Source organism: Zootoca vivipara, chromosome 8 (genome assembly GCF_965207765.1).
Source record: "Zootoca vivipara chromosome 8, rZooViv2.hap1.1, whole genome shotgun sequence".
NCBI lineage: Eukaryota > Metazoa > Chordata > Lepidosauria > Squamata > Lacertidae > Zootoca > Zootoca vivipara.
Window position 1 is genome coordinate 56797648 of NC_142591.1, and position 23050 is coordinate 56820697.

General features: G+C 42.6%; 1 protein-coding gene across 7 annotated transcripts in view; it reads right to left on the bottom strand.

The window, feature by feature from the left end:
- STAU2 (staufen double-stranded RNA binding protein 2) overlaps positions 1–23050 on the bottom strand; it is a 144558-nt gene that overhangs the window by 99401 nt on the left and 22107 nt on the right. For all 7 annotated transcript variants that reach the window (XR_004693237.3, XR_015951516.1, XM_035125951.3 and 4 more), the window contains 3 exons: positions 18222–18381; positions 13107–13214; positions 6737–6949 (listed from right to left, as the gene is read on the bottom strand). Coding sequence is in view for 5 of the 7 variants with exons in the window: in XM_035125951.3 (XP_034981842.1) it covers positions 6737–6949; positions 13107–13214; positions 18222–18381 (481 nt within the window). In the remaining 2 variants the exon portion in view is untranslated. The remainder of the gene's footprint in view (positions 1–6736; positions 6950–13106; positions 13215–18221; positions 18382–23050) is intronic.

The window sequence follows — 23050 nt, forward strand, 5'->3', positions numbered from 1 at the left end:
GATGGGGTGGAGACGCTCCTTCAGGTATACTGGACCGAGGCCATTTAGGGTTTTAAAGGTCAGCACCAACACTTTGAACTGTGCTCAGAAACGTACTGGGAGCCAATGTAGATCTTTCAAGACAGGTGTTATGTGGTCTCGGTGGCTGCTCCCAGTCACCAGTCTAGCTGCCGCATTCTGGATTAGTTGTAGTTTCTGGGTCACCTTCAAAGGTAGCCCCACGTAGAGCGCATTGCAGTAGTCCAAGCACCACTCTGGTGAGACAGTCTGCAGGCAGGTAGGGTCTCAGCCTGCGTACCAGATGGAGCTGATTGACAGAATTGACCTGTGCCTCCATGGACAGCTGTGAGTCCAGAATGACTCCCAGGCTGCGCACCTGGTCCTTCAGGGGCACAGTTACCCCATTCAGGACCAGGGAGTCCTCCAGGGAGTCCTCCACACCTGCCCGCCTCCTGTCTCCCACAAACAGTACTTCTGTCTTGTCAGGATTCAACCTCAATCTGTTAGCCGCCATCCATCCTCCAACCGCCTCCAGACAGGACCTTCACCGCCTTCACTGGTTCTGATTTGAAAGAGAGGTAGAGCGTTTCCACCCCCACCATTCAGCCCGGACACTGAGATCCAGCACCGAGGGCCTTCTGGCGGTTCCCTCATTGCGAGAAGTGAGGTTACAGGGAACCAGACAGAGGGCCTTCTCGGTAGTGGCACCCGTCCTGTGGAACGCCCTCCCAGCAGATGTGAAGGCAATAAGTAACTATTTCACTTTTAGAAGACAACTGAAGGCGGCCCTGTTTAGGGAAGTTTTTAATGTTTAATGCTGTACTTTTTAAATACTCGGTTGGAAGCCGCCCAGAGTGGCTGGGGAAACCCAGCCAGATGGGCGGGGTATAAATAATAAATTATTATTATTATTATTATTATTATTATTATTATTATTATTATTATTATAGAGCTGGGTATCATCCGCATACTGATGAACACTCAGCCCAAACCCCCTGATGATCTCTCCCAGTGGCTGCATGTAGATGTTAAAAAGCATGGGGGAGAGGGCAGAACCCTGAGGCACCCCACAAGTGAGAGCCCAGGGGTCCGAACACTCATCCCCCACCACCACTTTCTGAACACGGCCCAGGAGGAAGGAGCGGAACCACTGTATGACAACACTAACACACACACACACACACACACACACACATTACAAAAGTGTGCAAGTTACTTAAATAAATATGAGCTACCTTACCAATATGCAAACCATAAATATCATTAGGATTTAGATAAGGACTATATAAAGGGGGGGAACCCCCTCATATGAACATAAGACGAACCCTACCAGATTTAACCAAAGGCCCATCTAGTCCAACATCCTGTTCTTCCAGTGGCCAACAAAATGCCTATGGGAAGCACGTAAGCAGCTCTCTCCCCACTTGTTATTCTCAGCAGCTAGTATTCATAGGCCTATCACCTTTGACAATAGAGGGAGTGCAGTCATCCTGGCTAGTAGCTTTTTATAGCCTTATTTTTTGTCGTGACTGCAACACACATGTACCTGGTCCATGTGAGAGTAACTGAAGCCTCCATTACTACAACATGTCTGCCTTAGAATGCCTCATTGGTTTAACTTTCCATCTCTGGAGAAAACTCTGGGCATTTTGATCAGGTGGATGATAGTATGTTACCATTACTAAATTACCCTTGGGGCCCAGGATTGCCACTCACAGACTGTGCCTTTTGGGATTTCAAGCTTGTTGGACTCTATTCAACGTCCAGTGTGACACTACTTCCAGAACACCATTCATTGATCATCCTAAAAAGTTTGCATCCATAGATAAAGATGTCCCGTTGTTTGCTTACATTCCACCAGGTTATGCCCACTATATCTATGTTCACTTCAGCTCAGCCATCTTGGCTCAGAAGCTTCTGGCATTCGCACATAAGCATCTAGAATGCAATGTCTTTCTCCAAATGTCTCTGGCACATACAGTACATTTTACTCTACAGCTCTTTGGCTTCTTTGAATTGCTGTAATATTCCACTGCACTTTCATTGCCCAGTTCTACCCATCTCCCATTTGAACAATAAAAAACACTTGATTTTGGATGACTTATCCAGAACTGGATGCTTCTCTGCTCCTATCGGCTTTCCCCCAGCTGCTCTGTCACCTTTTTTTTATTTTAAGTCCCAACAGTGTACTTCCATTCCAGTTCAAATGAAGCCTATCCCTTTTTGTACACGCCCGGATCATCCCAAAATGTTCCCCAATGCCCAACATCTCCAAACATCCACTCCTGATACTACTGTCTCATTCATATCCTGAGACTCCTCAGCTCTGCCTGTCTTGCAGGCCCTGGCTAGCATTTCAGAGAAAGTCATTTTGAACGACCTGGATTTTCAACCTACTACATAGCCATCTATTTTTTTCTCCTAGAAAAATGACATTTTCCCACATCCTTGGAGCCAACATGCACCACAACCATTGAACTCTCCCCAGCCCTATCTACCAGCTCATCAAGGCAACGTGTAAGATCTGTAACCCTTGCACCAAGCAGGCAAGTCACCAGGTTGCCTTCATGCTTATCAGAAACACAGCTATATATCTGAAGAAGTGTGCATGCACACAAAAGCTCATACCAATGACAAACTTAGTTGGTCTCTAAGGTGCTACTAGAAGAAATTTATTTTGTTACAGCTATATGTGTTGCTAGTGAATGAACTGTCCACTAACAAGAAGTCTCACAGGAATGTCCTTGGCATGAGTTAATAACCTGCTCATTTCCCAAGGAAAAGGCCTGTTCCAAAGGATAATTTCTCTCTTACTCAGAGTGACATTCTTCTTCCCTGAGACTTCAGAGCCTGGAAGTGGTATGTTGCTATCACATCCCTGAAGGTCATGTTGAACAACCTCCCTGACCACCTCAGTTTCTTCAGGTCAGCTTGTTCTTTGAGGGCCAGGGCCTCAAATATTGAAGTCTTATTCTTCATTGTCCAAACAATACTTGCATTAATAGAGTATATTTATCAGAAATGGGCTATCATCTGTAAATATAAATGATATACATTTAGCAAAATTTATGGATAAGTTGTTCTAATAGCTTCAGTAAATCGCTTCCAATAGTGACAGCTGCAACAAAACATGTCTCTCTCATAATGGTCTCTACAGCCACTGCAGGAGCTTAACTCTCCAATGGTTTGGCTTCACCCCTGAAGGGGCACTCTTCCATTGTCTCCTGAGACAGATGGATGCTGACCAGCTTCAGTAAAACTAAATCAGCTTATAGCCAAACACTCCAGATTTAACTGTTTGCTGTTGCTTGGGCTGCCTTTCATCAAATTTAGCTTTGTGATTTTCTTTAGTAATTAGAGCTTGTAAGTTGGGTAACTGTGCTAAAAGAATCTGAATTCTGAAAGCACCTGCTTTGCATTGCTGCATGCAACTTAACAAGGTGCAAGGAAACATCATTCATGGTGAAATAGTTTTAACTGCTTTACTGCATAATTATTTTCCTCCTGACCCCCCCACCCACCCACCAAAAACCACCCCAATAAAATAAAATCAGGTAGGGAAGGGATGCTTACAAAATCTTTTATGGAGATGAGAAGCTAAAAAGATCGTTTTTATGATGCTGAGCCGAAGTGGTAATGTTTCACAAATTATATAGGGGATGGCATATGGCTGACTTGTACAACACCTGAGTTTGATCAGATTTAATGCAGATAAGTCTAACTCTAGCCCTTGCCCCACTTTCAGGAGGAATTTCGGATGAATACACAAATCAGGACCAGCCCCTCTAGACTGAAGCTCATGAAGCCTAGAAGAAGCAATAAATCCACTGCCACCATGAATAAACACTCCATTTAAGAAACTTGAGCTCACAGGAATTTAGGAGGTTGAGAAAGAAGCTTCATTACACCACTAGAAAGCACACTAGTATCCTGTAACAGAAAAAACAGTTTTGATGGATGGGTTGGTAACCATTCAACAAGTACTTATGGACATGATAATTATAAGGCAACTAGGACCTGGATCTGCAGTAAATTCCTGAGAATCAAAGAGTTATATCACACAACTTCTAAGCAGTGATTATTTTAAAGTGTGAGCAAAGAAATCCAGCTTTCAATCCATGGAAATTTGATTCTTTGGATTCACTGCTAAGAGCAATCTTTGGTTAACTAATGTAAAAATCCTGAAGAGAAAAGTTTACACCTCCTTCAGACACAAAGTCTTGGATTCCAAGACTGTATGAATGAGCTAACTTTGACAAATTTCATCAATATATATCAAAGTTAATTTGACTCAAGATCACCTGGATTTCTGCCCCCCCCATCATTTAGTACACAAACATGTATTGTTCTCCTGCAGTTCCATGAGTATTTTCTCCTTTTAGGGAGGGCACATGCTTTGCATACAGAAGGTCTGAGGTTCAATCCTTGGTATCTTAATAAAATTATAATAAAAAAATCACGTTCTAGGTAACACGAAAGACCTCTCCCTGTTTCAAGGTGCTGTCAAGCACACACAGGTCATCCACAGGGCAGGAAGAACGTGATGCATGAAATACAATTAGCTTTTATTTACAGAAAGTAACAACAAAGCAGAGTTACTCAGGCTCAACTTATTCAGCTGGCGATGTTGCTGGAACTGACCATTGCTCCCCTTCTCCTCTAGCCTCTCACTCTGGATCTTCTCCTCCCCCCCCCCCCAAGCAGACGACGGCTGTGTCAAGGTGGTGGGCTTCTCCGCTGGGCCTGTCTGGCTCATTGCTCAGCAATGTGCAGGTCTCTCTTAGACTGAGACTGTCCTGCTGCTAGGTAACCAAGGAAACCTCTGGGAAGATAGTGAGAACCAGGATCAAGGAGGAGGGCAGGCAGATGACACCAGTAGGTAAGCAGGCAGCCAATATAGGTCTGAAGTTCAGGAGCAAGAGTCAGAATCAAGCCTTGCAGGACCATGGACAGATCACTGGGTTCAAGGAATTTGTTCTTACAGAATCCTAGATCCAAACAATGTCTAATACAGATATCCTCAAACTTCGGGCCTCCAGATGTTTTGGACTTAAATTCCCATCATCCCTGACCACTGGTCCTCTTAGCTAGGGATCATGGGAGTTGTAGGCCAAAACATCTGGAGGGCAGCAGTTTGGGGATGCCTGGTCTAATATATCATTCCAGGTCCTGAACGTACTTTTGAGGCTCCACCCCAATGGTTTAAAAGCATAGTAGTAGCAGCCCTTGGGCCAAGATGCTAGCACTTTGGCACCTTTTCCATAGTCTTTTTGGTGCCTGCTAAAGATGTTCCTTTGTCCACAAACCTTCAAAAACGTTATCCAAGCTGGTACGGTATCTGTCTTGGATTCGAACTGATTTTATGTATGGGCAGTTTCAAACTGATTTCGTGTTTATAACCCTTTTTTAAAAACCCTTCTTATATATGCAATTGTTTTAAGTGTGTGTGTGTGTGTGTGTGTGTGTGTGTGTATGCGTTATATATGTTACAGTGTGTAAATTGCTTCGGGGTGCCTTGTGGGAAGGAATTTATAGCGGAAATTTATAAATAATAAGGCAATAGGGTGCAAGGCATTATTGGGAGGGAAAGCAGCTGGCAGGAGAACAATTAAGCACCTTTTCCACCTGTCAATTTACTGAAAATTGAACCCTGCCCCACTACCACTCTGCAGCTGTTCACAGGTGACCTTGGTTCCAGGGTCTGGGCCTGCCACCGAGCATCTGGTCCAGCCCGCCAAATTAGCTTTTCAAGTGCTGTTTTCATAGCCAGATTGGTGCAGCAGTATCAGGCAGATGACAAGGCTGCAACGAGCATTTTGCTCTTGCTATGATCCAAGGAGTATTGCTCAGCTTTGTCTATAAACTTTATGAGCCCATAACAATCTAACTGGATGCAGCTGGACTACTTTGTCTCAGCACTGGAACATCTTTTAAAAAACACGATAAAGGCAAAAATAGCACAAACAAAGCTACTCATGAAATGGATATCATAAAGGCAGCAAAAACAAATGATGGATAGATTTTATATGAGGACTGTCTGGTGGCACAAACATGCTTGGGAAGGAACACACCTATTAACAACAGCTATCTAACATTTGAAATACAAAGCTCTGTTCTGTCCTTTATCTTTATTTAAAGTGAATAAAAAGGGGGAAAGGCAAATTATTAGCTTACCAAAAGGTCACTTTATTACTATTTGCAATAATTAGGTTTGTCTTAAATGAAAAGCAAATGTTTAAAAACCCAGTAATGATGTCTGGGTTTATAGCATAAAATATCATATTGTATCATATAGTATTATGTATTTGGCATTACTATTTGCAATTTAAGGCAAAATATTCTAGTATAGAAATAGTTGTTTCCTGGGCCCAACTGTAAGATACATGGCAGCCTTTCAAAGGGCTGTTTGTAATGGAGAAGGGGCAGAATGGAATGGGTTGCTTAACCTTTGTTTGTCACATGCTTTCCCCCAGACGTTTTCCTCCCCATACTACTGATCTCTAACCATGGATTTCCAGAACTGTATGTGCAAGCAGAAGTCGGATCCAGAATGAGATGTATATGCAAACCAGCAAAATGTTCTGTGGAAGTGACTAAAAGTAATCCTCAACTTTAAAAAAAAACAAAGGTGTATCTTCCTGAGCAAAATAAAAATTGCACTACATACGTTGCAAACCATAAAAGGCAAATGAAAGCATTAAGTTTGGCAACTTCTATTATTTGAATGCATCATTACCTTTAACATTGTTCTGGGGCGTTTTTTAAAATGAAGCTTTGGCTTTTCGATCACAGGAAGAGGGGGAAGTTTCCGTAGTTCTTGCAGGACACCTATTGCGGCTCGCTTCTTTGACAGTTTCTTGCTGTTTCCTTCGCCTTCTGCAGAGAATTCTCCCACTGACACTTGGGTAACAAAACTCTTCATATGCGGTGGCCCACTTTCCTTTATTACCTATCAGCCAAGACAGGACATGCAAATGAAATGATTATAGGATTCACTTGTATTACATAAATTTGTCCTTATTATAATTATTTGTATGGAAATACGGCGAGCAGGAATAGATTAACAACCAGGTGTGTTAAAGGACTGATAAAGTATATTATGTCAGAGAGTAAAATTTTACCCCCTGTGGATTTTCATTCCAACCAAACAACCCCTTTCTTAGATTATAACTTTTTATAAGAATTCAATCTGCATAAAAACCTGATCGCAATAAGCTCGTTTGGCAGTAAATCCCACTGACTTCTACTGAGAGAGCCAGTGCAACATAGAGACGAAGAGATTGAACTATGAATCAGGAAGTCCCGGGTTCAAACTTGCCTCTTCCAATGAATTCTATAGGTGGCATTAGGCCTCAGTTCTCTGTCTGCAATATGGTGGAGATGGTAGGGATGATGTGGCTGACATAATGTACAGGGCTGTTGTGTGGATTACAACTAGATAGTGCATGTGAAGTGCTTTGAATACATGGATGTTATATGCAAATGTTGGCGAAAAATTTATCACCGACTACTTATACTATCCTTTCAGACCGTTTACTTGCTTTGGAAAGACAATGTATAGTTAAGAGAGTGTGAAACAGAGATAACATAAAAGCAAAGTTCTAAGAGTCAGTGTGTTCAATGGAATAAAATGATGCGAGTTGGGACATGCGAGTTGTTGTTATTTACAGTATTGCATTTATCTATTGCTTACTACAGAAACTGCCTCAAAGCGACTTATAATTGGAAAACAATTTGTTCAAAGATATGTTGAAAGGGGAGCTATGAGGGCCACAGAGTGGATTCAGAGACTTGTCTTTTGATGGTAAGCCAATGCGTGTCCAGCACCCGTGCCTGGCCATTTTAAAAGACTCTGAAATGGTAATAAAAGACCAGCGAAGAATAAAAATACTCAGTGGGCTTTCCACTGATTCTCCCTTATAAATGCCTCTCCGCTCATATCAACAAACATGAGCTTTCCAAGGTAATGTGTAGTTCTACCCTGAGTATTATCTACATATTGTGGTAATGTTGAGATTTTTGCCTTGCTTTTGCAAAACCGTTCAAAGTACAAATCCTGTTGCATGACACCATATACATATGTGGAACAAGCATGCACATGGCACAGGAAGCCACTCCTGCTGCTGAAGAGATATCACTTATTGCAGTACAGAATGTGACTTGCCTCTTCAGCAATAGCTGCAATGGAGAACTCGAGTAACCTCTGGCTGTGCATGGGTTTCTGCCCCCCACTCCTTATAATGGCCACAAGCCAAACTAAAGGGAAGTACTTTGACTATATATTTCCAGATTTGGATGGGTACTCATATCACTGACAATAGCTAACTCCATCTATAGGGAATTTTAAAAATAAATAAACTATATTAAAAATTAAACTAGATTTTGATTAGTTGCTTTGTACAGAAAAGGGAAGGTGGTGGCCACTGTTCACAGCAAAGATGGGTGCATGTATGAATTACGTTGGTCTCAGAATTTTCAGTCTAGAGGGAAGCATCCCTCATGGTGCCTAACAGAAAAACGGTAGGAGAAGCTAAGTATGCTCACTTTACTGGCTTTTAGGCCCTACTCCAGACTCCATTGTAAAGAGAATGAGTTGTTCCACTGGATATGTAGCACACCGTGTTAGGCCCCTATATAAATGACAAAATATCACAATTGGTAAGGGAATGCCGCAGTAACAATGCCACAGCATAAGTGAATATATACACAGTACAGTCATTGGAAATATTAAATTTAGTTGTAAAATAAAGCTTCTGCTGCAACTTGAAATGTGCGGAATCTGTCGACATTACCAGCGTTTCACAATTATAAATGGAACTTTGAATGTAGTTGTCAGCCAGAAACTGCTACTAAGGCTTTACTCGTAAGCATTCCAGCACCGTTGACTATGTGCATCACCTGCTGTGTTATTGCCCTGGGGAACTACTGGACAATGCTTGTTACATAACTGGTGACAAGTAACACACTCTTCTCCCCCCCCCCCCGCACCACCTTCCCCATCTGGCCAAGTGCTATTTTAAATAGTTAAAAAAATAAAATATGTTGTTTGTTTTTGGATATGACAAAAGGATATGTAAACATGTCAAATGAATGCTTGCTTCTCCCTTAAAAAAACATTAAACAAGATGCTCCATTTCTTCACACCATTCACCTGTCATTTCCACAATGCTTCCTTATTTTAAAATTTTATTTCCCTAGACAAATGTGAGGTCTCACTCCGGCACTAGAGCACATATGTCCCATGTGTCTTGTTTTGCACTGAAAAGGAATGGCCCTCCACCGTGTCCACCCTGGTAGTAAATGCTAGTCCTCCTTCGGGGGCTCCACCACGATGCTCATGCAGTTACCAAGCCAATGAGTAGGGCGAGTGTTGATGTCATTACTCAAGACCTATACAAACCTGCAAAATCAGTGCATGTGGCGCATTCCAAAGCAACAGCTGCGGGGCGCACACACTGTGCTTCTTGCGCACAGTACCTTCCTCTTCAAGTTGAGCATTATGTTACTGAAGTACCAGTGAAATATGCTCCTGGTTCCCCTCCTCCCCCTTTTGTGTGTCTCTGTGTGGCACATGAATGATGACTAACTGGAGAGCTGGAAACAGCAGGAATGGCAACTCAAGTATGTGGCCACCAGCTCTGACAACTTTTAAAAAGAGATTAGGCAAGTTATTGAAGGATAGATCTATCAATGGTTATTAGACATGCTGGCTATAATCTGCCTCCAGAATCAGAGGCAGCCCCCCCTGGGATCCTACAGGAGGAAGGGTGGAGTAATAAACTGAATCAATTTTCTTCTTCTTCTTCATGGTGAATACCAGTTGCTGGAGAGTAGCAAGAGAGGAGGACTATTGCCTTCAGGACCTGCTGCAAGTGGTTGGCCACTGTGAGAAACAGGATGCTGAACTAGCTGAACCTTTAGTCTGATCCAGCAGGGCTCCTTTTATGTTCTTAGAAGAACAGCATCAATAGGCAGCTGGAGAATATGACTAGGGTAAAACTTTGATCTTTTAGTGTTTTATTCCAAGACCACATCTCTCATTAAAGTGTTTTACAATGTTTCCAAAAGATGTTAGATAACAAACCCTAACTCCACTTCATCAAGCACAGTGAATGGGATTAGGCAACACTGTAATCCCTCTAGGCTAAATATTTAGGGCAAGATTTTGCCCTCAGGCAGTGCTGCTGACATCAGAGGGCAGAACTTGGCTCCTAGTTACATTGCACACCCCACCCATTCTCCAGATATTGTGCAAGTCTTAAAAAAGTTGTTTACACGAAGCACAAAATATCTTTAACTGTTTGCTGGCTTACATAAGAGCAATGATATGATGTTGTCTGCAGTTTTTGTAACCCAAAGAAAACGAGGGCTGCTTTGCAACTATCATGTGAACAAAAACATCTGAAAGCTTTAATGCATGCCTGGTACAAAATAATACCAGCAGTTCCTAAATTAAAATCCTATTACAAACATCAAATCCTGTGGCCTATTACAAAATAATGAATCACTGCATTGTTTCCAAATATAGGGTCTGGGTTAAACCTAAATTCTGACAGTGATTATGCTACCTTTTCTTTGCAAGATTTTTACCTCAGAGGTGACTGTTTTGAGTTATCAACTAAATTTTGTCATGAATTCGCAGGAGGCTGATGCAAAAGAGAGGGTACAACTTGAGACCATCTAATGTTGCAGAGAGCAAAATATTCAAGGGAGCCTTTTGTAAAGCTTTATCTGGTGTTCTTAAGGACAGAGTAGGAGCCCAGGAGAGCAGTGGTAACTCATGTCGTAGAGAAGGGATAAGAAGGGAATAGGTAGGAATGCCAGGCTGTTCCATCTTCAGTTAGTGGGGATCAAACAGACTTCTACCCTCTCTGTGCCAAGGACACCTAGCAGCACCATCTATTTGAATTTGTGGTGTGTTATTGCCTGGAGTGTAGGCCCTATTTCTGTTCGATGTGGTTTGTGATGTGAGGCACCACTATAGCACCACCCCTGCAGCTGTGATAGCACTGCCACATGCCAAGATCAGTATGGGCTGTGGAAGGCAGTGGCAACGGAAGCAGTGGGTTGGTGGTGCCAGTGGTGCATGCAAGTGCACCTTCATCCGCTGGGGCTTCCCCACCCTTGCCACTATCCTGCTCCATGCCGCCAGAGCCAGAAGGGTGGTGCAGCTCAACATCATGACTGAGGATGTAGGCCAAAGGAACTGCCAGGTCTGGGTGAGGAGCTGAAAACTGGATTGCCTATGCCAGGAAGTCAGGTCATTTCAGGCTGCAATATTTGTCTCTCTTTCTGTAGCTGAGTAACCTGCTGCAAAGAAACAGTTTCTCTGCTTCTTCTTTTGCCTTTCCCATCTTGCTTGTTGTATCTTGTGTCCCTATTCCCTCTGTACCCCATCTGACACTGATAACAGCTTTGTAGTTAAGTAGCCATAGATGACAAGGAACTCCCTGCAGGTGAGTTTATGGGATTCCATGCAAGCAATGAGGGATGGCATATTGGTCTCTCGCCTATACCTAGGATAGAAACCAAGTGTGCTACAAGAGAAGGGGAGACCTACATCTGTGCCCAGCATAGAAATGCAGTGGACAGCAGCAGGAGGGATGGATCTCTCTAACCCTGTCGACCCTAACTCACAACAGGCTACTACTATTACTTTTTTATTATCACCTAGTAACTTCAGCACACTTAATTCACAAGACTGATGTATTGCATGATCTGAAAAATGCTTCCTCAGAATAAATCACATTGGTTTGGATCCAGAGTAACAGTACAACCCTAACTATGTCTACTCAGATCTATATCCTATTTAATTCAATGGGGTTTGCTGCCAGGTATGTGGGGTTAGGATAGGTAAGTTAGTTGCACCGAAAACAACATGACATAAATTAATCAATGATTAACTCATTGGTTTCAATGGGTACTACATGAAACCAACTTAGTCTGTATCTAGCCCACTGATCTCCATAGGACCTACTCCCAAGTAAGCCTTGACATGTCTCTCAGTATCTAACATATTCGTTCCATCTGAGCAAGTATTTTTGCTTGTGCAATGGAGCTTTCCCCCTTCTCCTTCCACCATGAGGCCCCTAAATCTGTTCTAGGTTTCCTCCAACTCTCTGGATCCTTAGGCTGATGGAACCAATTAGTTGGATACCCACACACACCTTGGCAAAATTAACTTTTAAACAAAACTCATAGAGCACTTGTTCCTTGTCTGCTTGACAATGTGAAACATTCTCAATTGAGCCAAGGGTCAAACACCCAGAGCCTCTTGGCAACCACATGGCAGGAGCACTACCTTCCTGTCACAGATTGGATGTAGTTATTGCTTATGAAGACAAAATAAGCAGGTATCTGTATATTTGGCCCAGCTCAGCCAATGCCCACCTCAAACAGTTGTTGTAGGTATAAAAACAGCAATGTCTAGGAAAATATTACTTAAATACTATAATATATATATAATACTGTACTGTAGTTCATCAATAAAGCATGGTGCACCAGGCAAAAGCATATCTCTACCCCCACACAAAAGGAAACAAACAGACTGCATGTAAATAAAGATTTAAACTAAGAGGAGTTCAAAGCACATTTTAACTGCTCAGTGGTGTATGTACTGCAGGAGGAGAAGTAGAAACAAAAAACTAACAGTAAGGACTCTCTAGAATGGAGCAAATAGCAGCTTGGGGGGAATAGAATGCATTAATTATATTTAATTTAATATTAATAGAAATTACTTGCCATTTGGGTTGGATTTGAGAACAGAAGGGCTCTATCCCTCTGCAGCTCTCAGAACTTCCCCTGTCCAAAATGTTCTTCCACCCTCCAGAGTAGATTTTTTGAGGGAAGGCATAGGAAGCTGGAGGGGGGGTGCTAGTGCAAATAGCCTCTTCCTCCCTTCCAACACTATAAACTTATTCTGAACAGAACTCTAGTCAGGGCAAGTATGGCTCCAACCCATTATTTTTCTCTTTTGTAGGCATGTTCAATAAACATGTATTTAGTAGCACTATATTTGACAAAATGCCTGTAGGGAGGGCCGAGGAATTTCTCTCTCCCCCGTTCCCAGATATTATATATCCAGCAGAATACAATGTCAAACTTACCTCAAAACTGACAGGCATGCTGTGCTTCAGTGCAATTTCAAATACTACACTGATTTCTGACTTGTTTGCATCTTTTTCGTCTTCCATTTCGTTACCTGGCTCTCCATTCTGGTCAAGCAAAATAAGAAATTTTGATTAAAGCAAAACAAAACCCTGACACGTATTCACTAAAATGTGTATGCAAACAAGTACATTTGCAGCCACTTTGATCAAGCAGAGGTGGCTTGATCCTGGGTAAAAAAAAAAGTGGTCCTGTTCTTTCAGGGCATGGAGTTAATTTTAAATTCTTGTGTGGATGGGTTGCTTGTTCACAAAGTCCAACCCAAACAACAGGCTGAAGGCTCAGTCACTAATTTCTGTAAAGAGTTTGCTGTTCGAAAGCAAGAACACAGATTTAGTCTGTGACCAGTACAGATAAACACTGTTAGCCTGTCTACACAGGGAGAGATACAGTGGGAGTGCAAACTGCCTTTAACCATAGTTTGGCCAGCGCAGCTATACAGTACTTTAAATAGTTTAGGAATTCATCCATAATCCTTAATCTAGAATTCAGAAAAATCAACAATGGTTAGGTTGTGTGTCTACATAAGGATTCCGCAGCAGGAAGCAAAGCAAATGTTGATCTATGAGCCATCAGCTGCACTTTACTCAATGGTCAGACCAAAGCTTAACTGGTAAGCCAATATATTCCTTTACCCTCAAATTATTACATTATAAAAGTAGACAGAGGCTAAACAGGGACACAAGTGCTCTCCTGCATTATTTATAGTTATTGGCACTCAGCAGCAATAACCCTTGAGACTCTTTCACATAAGCTTCCTTACCACCAAGAAAAAGCAATAAAGGAAAGGGGGTGGGTGGATGACTGGTGGTTCCGAAAGATCCATGGTTTACGTGTGAGTCTCATCACAGTAGTAAAGCTCTTGGCTATGTACTCCCTTCTCAGGCCTCACTTTGGTTGCTTGGCAGCAATAATTTGGCAGCTGTACAGCAGTTCTTTCATGAATGCAGGTTCATGTTCCCATGGACTCCTCGCTTTCCTCACTGCTGTTTGCGTTGTGCTTTCCTCAAACTGACACAATGAAGATTCAACCCCATAAAGTCTCAACATCCAGTGCCTTAAAAGACTCTGCGTGTCCAACGTTGTTCAATGTTTAGAAGGCTCTTGTTTGTTTAGTACATAGTTTGTGCCTAACATGCCACAGCACGTAGGGGGACTTTTCATCTATCTGCAGCTCTACAATGCACACCGTCTACCACCTCAGCTGCCCTGTTTCTTGCTGAGAAGTTTTGTGACTACTCTGACCAGCTACAAAACTGAAGGAGAGCCATGCTCGATTTCTGCTGGAGTCCAAGGCTGTGACCAATGGAAGGAACAAGACCTTTTGGAGTGTTAATGCTGTGAGCCCCTCCACTGTAAGCTCAAATTGTATATATGGGTAAATATGTGTAAATACATGTGCAGAGGAGGGCAGCCATAATGATTAAGGGTCTGGAAAGCAAGCATTATGAGGAATGGTTGAGGGACTTGGGTATGTTTAGCCTGGAAAAGAGGAGATATGATAGCTAAAGGGCTGTCACAGGGAAGATGGGCAAGCTTGTTTTCTCCTGCTCTAGACCCAAACCAATGGATTCGAGTTACAAGAAAGGAGATTACAACTAAACACCAGGAATAATTTTCTGATATTAAGAGCTGTTGAGCAGTGGGACAGACTCCTGCGAGAGGCTTTTAAGCAGAGATTGGATTGCCATCTGTCATGTATGATCTAGTTGAGATTCCTGCATCACATGAGGTTGGACTAGATGACCCTCAGGGTCCCTTTCATACAATTCTATTATTTTATGATTCTATGTCTAGAAATGGAGCAACAACAGTGGTGGTCACAAGGCCCTGTGGGGAGAATAATTCTGGATTTCAGAGATGTTATAAGGACTATTGAGAGAAAATTTGTGACATTTTGAATATTTGAAATATGCAAATACTAAGCGTTACTATATGAGCAGGAGTCATGGATAACCCTTTGAGCTGAGATCAGCAGTGGTAACGAAAAGAATCATTTCTTTAGATTTATGCAGGCCACTGCTGTCTTCTCTGTCAGTGCCCCCGCAAGGTCTTGCACAGAGAGCATTTAGCTCTACTGTCAGAGAGCCTTTTAGAAAAACAGCAGTGTGAAATGCTAGAGAATGAAAGTAGAGCTTTCCCCTCATCCTAAAGTATTATATTGTGTGATATAATGCATAGTCTGCCTTGTACCTCTGCTTCTTTCAGATACATTAGCTTATTTCTACATGTCTGACATTTTGAAAACAATCAAAGGAAAATCTCTAAGGATGTAATGCAGCAGGTGTTGTTCTTAACTAAATCAGATTGAAATCTATGGGATTTAAATTCCTGTTGTCCTGATTTTCTACATGCTAGTTAGTAGCCAAATTCCAGGGCTCAGGGGCTTCTAGGGCAGGCATCCCCAAACTTCGGACCTCCAGATGTTTTGGACTACAATTCCCACCATCCCTGACCACTGGTCCTGTTAGCTAGGGATCATGGGAGTTGGAGGCCAAAACATCTGGAGGGCCGCAGTTTGGGGGTGCCTGTTTTAGGGTCTGATTTCCTGGTAACCATGCATAAGATTTTTAGTCACAGCTACCCTTTGTAGGACTATGCCACATATACTCAATGCTTAAATACAATTGCTCTATATAGATTTTTAACATTTAATCTATAAAGGAGTGGTGTTGTTGAAAACACATCCTCTGTATCTTCTGACTAAAAGTGATCCCTCAGTGCTTTCTGCCTTTCAAGCTGCCCACAGCCAATCAGGGCCAACCAGGGCTATAGTGCTGGGAAGGAGCGGGCTAATTCCTTTGCCTGTGCCATCCACACACCCCATTTTAAATCACCTGCCCCCTACTGAATCTGTTTTCCCCATGATAAAGCATCACATCTCTGTGTTTACTTCTATGGAGCAACTAGCAGCTTTAGGGGAAAATTAAATTGGGAATATGGCACGGTGGGGGGTGCGAGTGCCGGTGGTATGCTATTCTGCCCTCATGCCATGGTCTTGATCTGTTTTACCCTGACCCTGCAGTTTTAACTGGGCATCTTATGCCTCAATTAGGTGAACTCTAGTTGTGCTTTAGATTTAACTATTCTATCATTCCAGACCTTTTAATCTGCAATTTAGATTTCAGCCAGCTTTTATATGTTCATTTACTTTTACATATATTTTTTTGCATTTTGTTGAATAATGAAAGCGTTGACTCTTACAACTGCAAGACTGAGCAAACTAATGATATACCAAGGGACTAATAGACTGAAAGCCTAAAACCATCTGACAGCTGTTCAGAAACTCAGTCAAAATGACTTTGTGATCTCATTCACATGCACAAGATTTCATATCAAAATGTCATCATTTGGAAAATGTGGAGTTATTTTTTGGGGGGAATTCCTCAGGGTAAGGAGTCAGGTCTAGCTAAACTAGAACTAAGTATGTATGATTTTTATTTTATTTTATTTTTGAGAGAGAGAGAGACAAATAAGGGCACTTCTGCAACCATTTGGTTGCAGGGAATGTAAGTGTAAAATTAGAGATCTTTCCTCCAGGGTGCATCAAAGCCGGTATTTTCCCAGCATATGAATGGCAATGGATGGTTCATCATTTATAGGGTTGACTGTCAGGTGTGACTGTCACAGCACTCAACTGGATAATACATATGTATCACTGGTGATAAGATACAACCTACACCCACATTCTCTCAAATATTTGGCTTCCCCCCCAAGAGACTTGGGGTCTTTTCTTTTTTAACTTTCCTGAGTGAATAGTTTTCTGGTCTACTGCATGACAGAGCAGCCTTGCCCAAACTGGTGCCTCCAGATGTTTTGAAATACAACTCCCACCACCAGTCCCAGCCAGCAAGGCACCACCTTGGCCATGGCTGCTTTAGACCATAACAAGAAAAAGAGTCACACAATCTTAAGCAATGCAATGTCTTCCATAACAATGACTCACAACCTTTTGGAATACAGTGGTGCCTCGCAAGTCAATTCGTTTTGCGAAAAATTCATCTTGCGTATCGCGGTTTCCCATAGGAATGCATTGAAATTTCTTTTTTTGCCTATAGGAACACATTAATTAAATTTCAATGCATTCCTATGGGAAACCGCAATTCGCAAGATGAATTTTTCGCAAAACGAATTCATATTGCAAGTCACCATCAGATCGCAAGACGCATTCGTCTTGCAAAAAAATCGTCTTGCAGGGCATTCGTCTTGCGAGGTGCCACTGTACATCCTAACTACTCTAAATAAAGCACCTTTCTAGAGATAAGAACTTCAACAATAATAGAGCTACATGGAGAATTCCATCTCTCACCTTAACAAGAGACTCAACGGGCTGGATTTTAATTCCATTGTGGAAAAGGATTTCCTTGGCATCCCTATCACCCAATCTGTTTCTACATGATTGGGAAGCCCCTAAGAATGGTGTAGCATACGATGCAGGGGCAACAAATGGAGGGTGTATAGGCAGAAATCAAGCCGTAAGAGTGCATAGAGTTCGATCCAAGCACTGGAGTCACTGTGATAATACTAATGATGTTGAAGTGCAGTGATCTCCAACAGGAAGCTATGCTTCATGTACGATATCCTTCTGAGGCCTCGTCTGATCTCTCTCATTTCAATGAACCTTCTGTCCCTGGTGTAATGCTTTTAGCAAGGTTGTGGGGCTTGGAGGGTATGTTTTTTTTGGGGGGGGCTGATAGGGAAGTGGCAGAGGCAGGCTGAAAACCTCTTTTTCTAGTTTGGTTCAGCACAAAGGGAACTGGGCCAGAATTGAAATGCGGCAAAACTTTTCAATGAGCAGAAGGACACGTTATTCATTTTAAGCTCTCCCCAGCTGAGACCCCACACCATCCCTAATTAGGATGGTTCTTTTTTACTGTTTAAGAAGCAAAATGTGCTGATGGCCTCAGTTACTGCAAGCAGAACCGATATAAAAAGGTTGACCAAGGAAAAAACGAACATGTCTATTCTTCCCACAAGTTCTTTCAAATTAGGGCACCAGTTTATGGAGATCTTGCTTACTATGGCTTTAAGAAGCAAAGGCGCGAATCACTAACCTGAGGTAATTTGGGGGGGATTGGCTCGTTCTGAAGAGCCTGAAGAGCCTTCATGGCAGCATTGTGTCTAGCAGCTTGCCGAGTCTTCCCTTCGCCAAAAAATTCATGGTCACCCACAGTCAACTGGACATAGAAAATCTTAGGCACAGGGCAGTGATATCTAGGAAAAAATTATGGGCACATTAAGTCCTCATTGCAAGTCAAATTCACACACCAAACAACTTGCAAACACTGTATGTAAATTATATTTGGAAAAAAGCCAGCATTAACATTTAGCTACAACTTTTAGTCAATTTATCAGTTAGGTAAACCAATTAAAAACCTTTTAATTGATTAAAAAGTTGCCACGGATAGACCTCACAGCACATGTCAAAACATGTTTTAAATGCAAAATAATTTGTTTTAACTTACAAAAACTACACACAGCAAAGCTGTCTTGCCACTCACTGCTTTCCCTTCCTCTGATGTTTCCAGTGTGTTGTATTTTAGATTGTAAGATCCTCAGGGCAGGGAGCTGCCCTCTTCTATGTGGTAAACTGCCATATACACTGATGACACTATATAAATATTTATTAATAGTAAAATCTTCTGCAGAGCAAACTGGAAGTTACATGCAAATCTACATAGAACTGCATATAACATTCAGCTACATCTCTCCCCCCTCCCCCCCCAAAAAGTAACTTTGGTAGAAGATAATGTGCAGCAGGAAAATGGTCTTAGGTGACACTTAACAGTTTCCTCAATGCCAGTTGTCTGCTTCACACAGCTCCCCCAACTACAGTATATTCTCCCTACTGTGTTCCAAGTGTATTTTGTGAATCACAAACATGTTGTTTGGAATCTTGTGGGTTTTCACTTTCTGTATGTTTTAAATTATGGTTTAATTTTTTTTAACAGTAATTTTTATTTTTTTATTTTTTTGTAAACCACTTTGAGGTTTCTTTCTACAATCAAGTGGTATATAAATTTTATTAAATAATATTAAATATAATGAATGAAGAAGTCTGTAAAACACCCTCAATACAATGGGAATGCTTTTAATAATAAATGAACAACCTCACAATCGTATGCTTGTTTACTCAGAAGCAAGTCCCGCTGTATTCAATAGGACTTACTCCCAAAGTAAGCATTTTTAGGACTGCAGCCTAAGAACTAATATGTATATTATGATAATACGGGAGAGCTATTATACTTATGACAAATGCGTAAGGAAGGGAAAACAGCTAACAAAATGAAGTAGCCTGCTGTCACCTCAAGCATGCCAGAACAAGACAGAAACATTCAGAGCCAAGGTAAATTTTTTCCTTCCTGTTATGTAGCTTGAGATCTAGTCACTGAATAACCCTGTGGGGATTAAAGCTTACTTTCCTTAAAACATGCCCTCCTTTTCATTTTTGACTATGTACCAGCTGGCTGGTGTTCTCTAGATTATATCTTGGTGTATGACAAGATTTTTTGATTGCTTGACTGCAATCAAACAGAAGTTTGGTTGGATCCTCTTTCAAAGGGATCTGGAATTTTTTAGCAAGTGGTAAGAACAAAAATACCTTGTTCATACAGGTTATTTATATATCACACCTTTTGAGTGTCTCATTATGACAGGGGAGGTTCAGGTTCAAATCTCTACCAGCTACAAAACTTACTGTGTGATCTTGGCCAAGTCATTCTCTTTCAGCCCCATCTACTTCACATGGTTGCTGCGAGGACAAAATGAGCAGGGCAAGAGGACTATGTGCACTGCCTTGTAATACTTGAAGGATATGCAGGGTACAAATGTAGTTTGAAAAAGTTCTTCCAAGGGGTCTGGGGCAGCAAATGTGGGTTTCTCTAAATTTTATATAACATCACAATAAATTTGCAAGATAGCTAGTTGTTCAAGGTTTCCCTGTAAGATTTAGAGCTGAGTGGAGATTTGAAGTTGGAGCTCCCTGATCCAAATCACACACACTGTATATCAGGCATCCCCAAACTTCGGCCCTCCAGATGTTTTGGACTACAATTCCCATCATCTCTGACCACTGGTCCTGTTAGCTAGGGATCATGGGAGTTGTAGGCCAAAACATCTGGAGGGCAGCAGTTTGGGGATGCCTGCTGTATATTGTAGGAGGCCCAGAAATCTCTAGGAGATAATGCCTAACACCAAGTCACAATGTTGCTGTTTTTCAACCCAGTTTATCAACCCCTAATGGAAACAGCTCTCCAAAGGGCTTAGGCTGAGCTCTTCCTCAACTTTGTCATCTGCGATTCTTGTAGCTAGAAATGCCTGGGAATGCCACACTTCAGTGAAAAAACTAGGACACTCTACAGGGGGTGTCTGGGAACCAGAATAATCACATGGAACCTGATTGTTCACCTTCACTCTGTGCAGGCTTCATTTCAAGTCTGAGTTCTGCATCTATAGCTCACTACCCAAAATAATAACAACAACAATAGACTTGAGACACAGATACACATGAATTTCCAGAGCAACGACCGTGCAAACCTTGGATCAGTGCCTAGACTCAAGAGGTAAACTAAAAGAGAGTCAATAATCTGAGATTGAAACATGGCAAGACTGTGGATGAGTGGTCCCGGGTCTGGGAAATTGACCAATGACTCTGAATGGGTCTGAACTCCTTCTAAAGGAGAAAGTCTGGGGGTTGATTCTAGTTCCAACACCATCACTAGCACCACAGATGTCTTCAGTGGCTAGGACTGCGTTTTATCATCTTCAGCTGGTGAGACAGCTAGGGGCAGTCTGGGACCAGGATAGTTTACGCACGGCAGTCCATGCCCTGGCAGGCTCAGTACTTAATTTTGCAATGTCCTTTATGTGGAGCTACCCTTGAGCTTGCTCCAGAAGCTTCAGCTGCTGCAGAACATGGCAGCTCGATTACTGATAGGAATAGCTTCCTGAAAGCATGAAATACTGTAACTGCTGTGGGAACCAGTCTGGCTCCCTGTATGCTACTGGACCAGGTTCAAGGTTTTAGTACGTGTATCATGGGCGTAGGCAGGGGGGCAGGGGGGCAACTGCCCCCCCTAGAAGCTGAGGGGCGCAGGCGTGGCAGCCCCAGGCTCCCGCTCCCGGCGCGAAGCTCCAGAGGCGCGCAGGGAGCGTAAGCAGAGGAGCGCTAAGCAGGAGCGGGGAGCGTAAGCGGAGCCACAGGCTCGCGTTCCCTGCGTGCCTCTGGAGCTTCGCGCCGGGAGCAGGAGCCTGGGGCCGCCTCCTCAGAAGAATGTGGGCGGGGCTACGTTGCCTGCGCCGCCCAGCTCTTACGAGGAGGCGGCCCCAGGTTCCCACTCCCGGCGCGAAGCTCCAGAGGCGCGCGCGGGAAACGCGAGCCTGTGGCTGCCTCCTCCGCGCCTCCCCGGTCTTCCGAGGAGGCAGCCACAGGCTCGCGTTCCCCGCGCGCCCCTCGCACCGGGAGCCTGGGGCCGCCTCCTCGGAAGACCGGGGAGGCGCGGAGGAGGCAGCCACAGGCTCGCGTTCCCCGCGCACCTCTGGAGCTTTGCGCCGGGAGCGGGAGCCTGGGGCCGCCTCCTCGGAAGAGCTGGGCGGAGCAGGCAACGTAGCCCCGCACACATTCCCACTGTGGCCCCTTGCCCCCGCCCCTTGCCCCCCCTAATTTTGATCCTGGGTACGCCCCTGACGTGTATGAAGTCTTAACCAACTTTGGACCTAGGTACCCTGCAGAGAGCTTCACTCCTTATAGAAGTGAAGATAAGTGAAATCACCAGGGACTGAGCTTTTGAAGATGCCCCATGCCTCTGAAATCAAACCTCTCTACATTCAGCACAATTCAGCATAGTAGCCCTGCACTGTTGTGATACCTTCCCAATAGAGGTGAAGAATTCAACATGCCACGAAGACATGTTCACTTAAACAAGCATTTTAGGAATGCTAATTTTTTATCTGATCACACTTGATTTATGTTATTCTGCATTTTTTTATTTGCTACTCACTTAAGAGATCTATGGTTATTGGCAATTTGTAAATAAAATAAATAAATAATATGTCCATGAAGTTCAATTAGTTTGAGTATAACTTACATTGACTACCGCCCCTCAGTTAGCATGCTCAAAAAGTCCATTTTAAAAATAGGCATCTATTTTTAGCAGACCACTAGTATCACTTAAGAATGAAGAGTATTAAGTTGGAAATCAGCTTTAAAACTATGACCTGGCATGCAAGGCTTCAGCCATGAGTAAATGTTTACAGCTAGTTCTTAACATCTAAAAACAGGGGTTCATAACATGCCTTCAAGTTGGTGTGATCAGGCGCCATTGTAATTACATAAATCGCAATGGTCTGTTGACAATTACAAAACTCATTTTGGTTTGCCACAGAGGCAAACAAAATTTCTGTTCATTATAATTTTACTGGCATATGATGTCATAACATATAAGCACGCTGAAACAATCTGGTTCTTTTCCAGCCAAAATATTAATTGCATACTAAGGATCCCTTAGGACCCCTCCTTGTATGGCTATCAAATCACACTCACACATACCACACCACACCACACCACAAATAAAGTATTACTGTATCAGGCATTTTTTTCATATTGCATTTCCTGTATTTTTGCAGATGGCATAAACATTCCTAAAAGAGTGCTTGCCTCTTGAAACCTCTTAATGAAACAAGTAACATTACAAGCTGATATACAGGCTGTGCACATTTAATTCCTCCTTTTCCATGCAAATTATATTTGTCAAGTTTTGTATTATAAATAACTTATATTAACCATACTGATTGCTCCCTTCACAATTTTCATAACTCCCTAATGACTTCTTGTGTAAATATGTTGTGTTGAGCCAAATGTTCTCCAGAGAACATTTTCAGCACA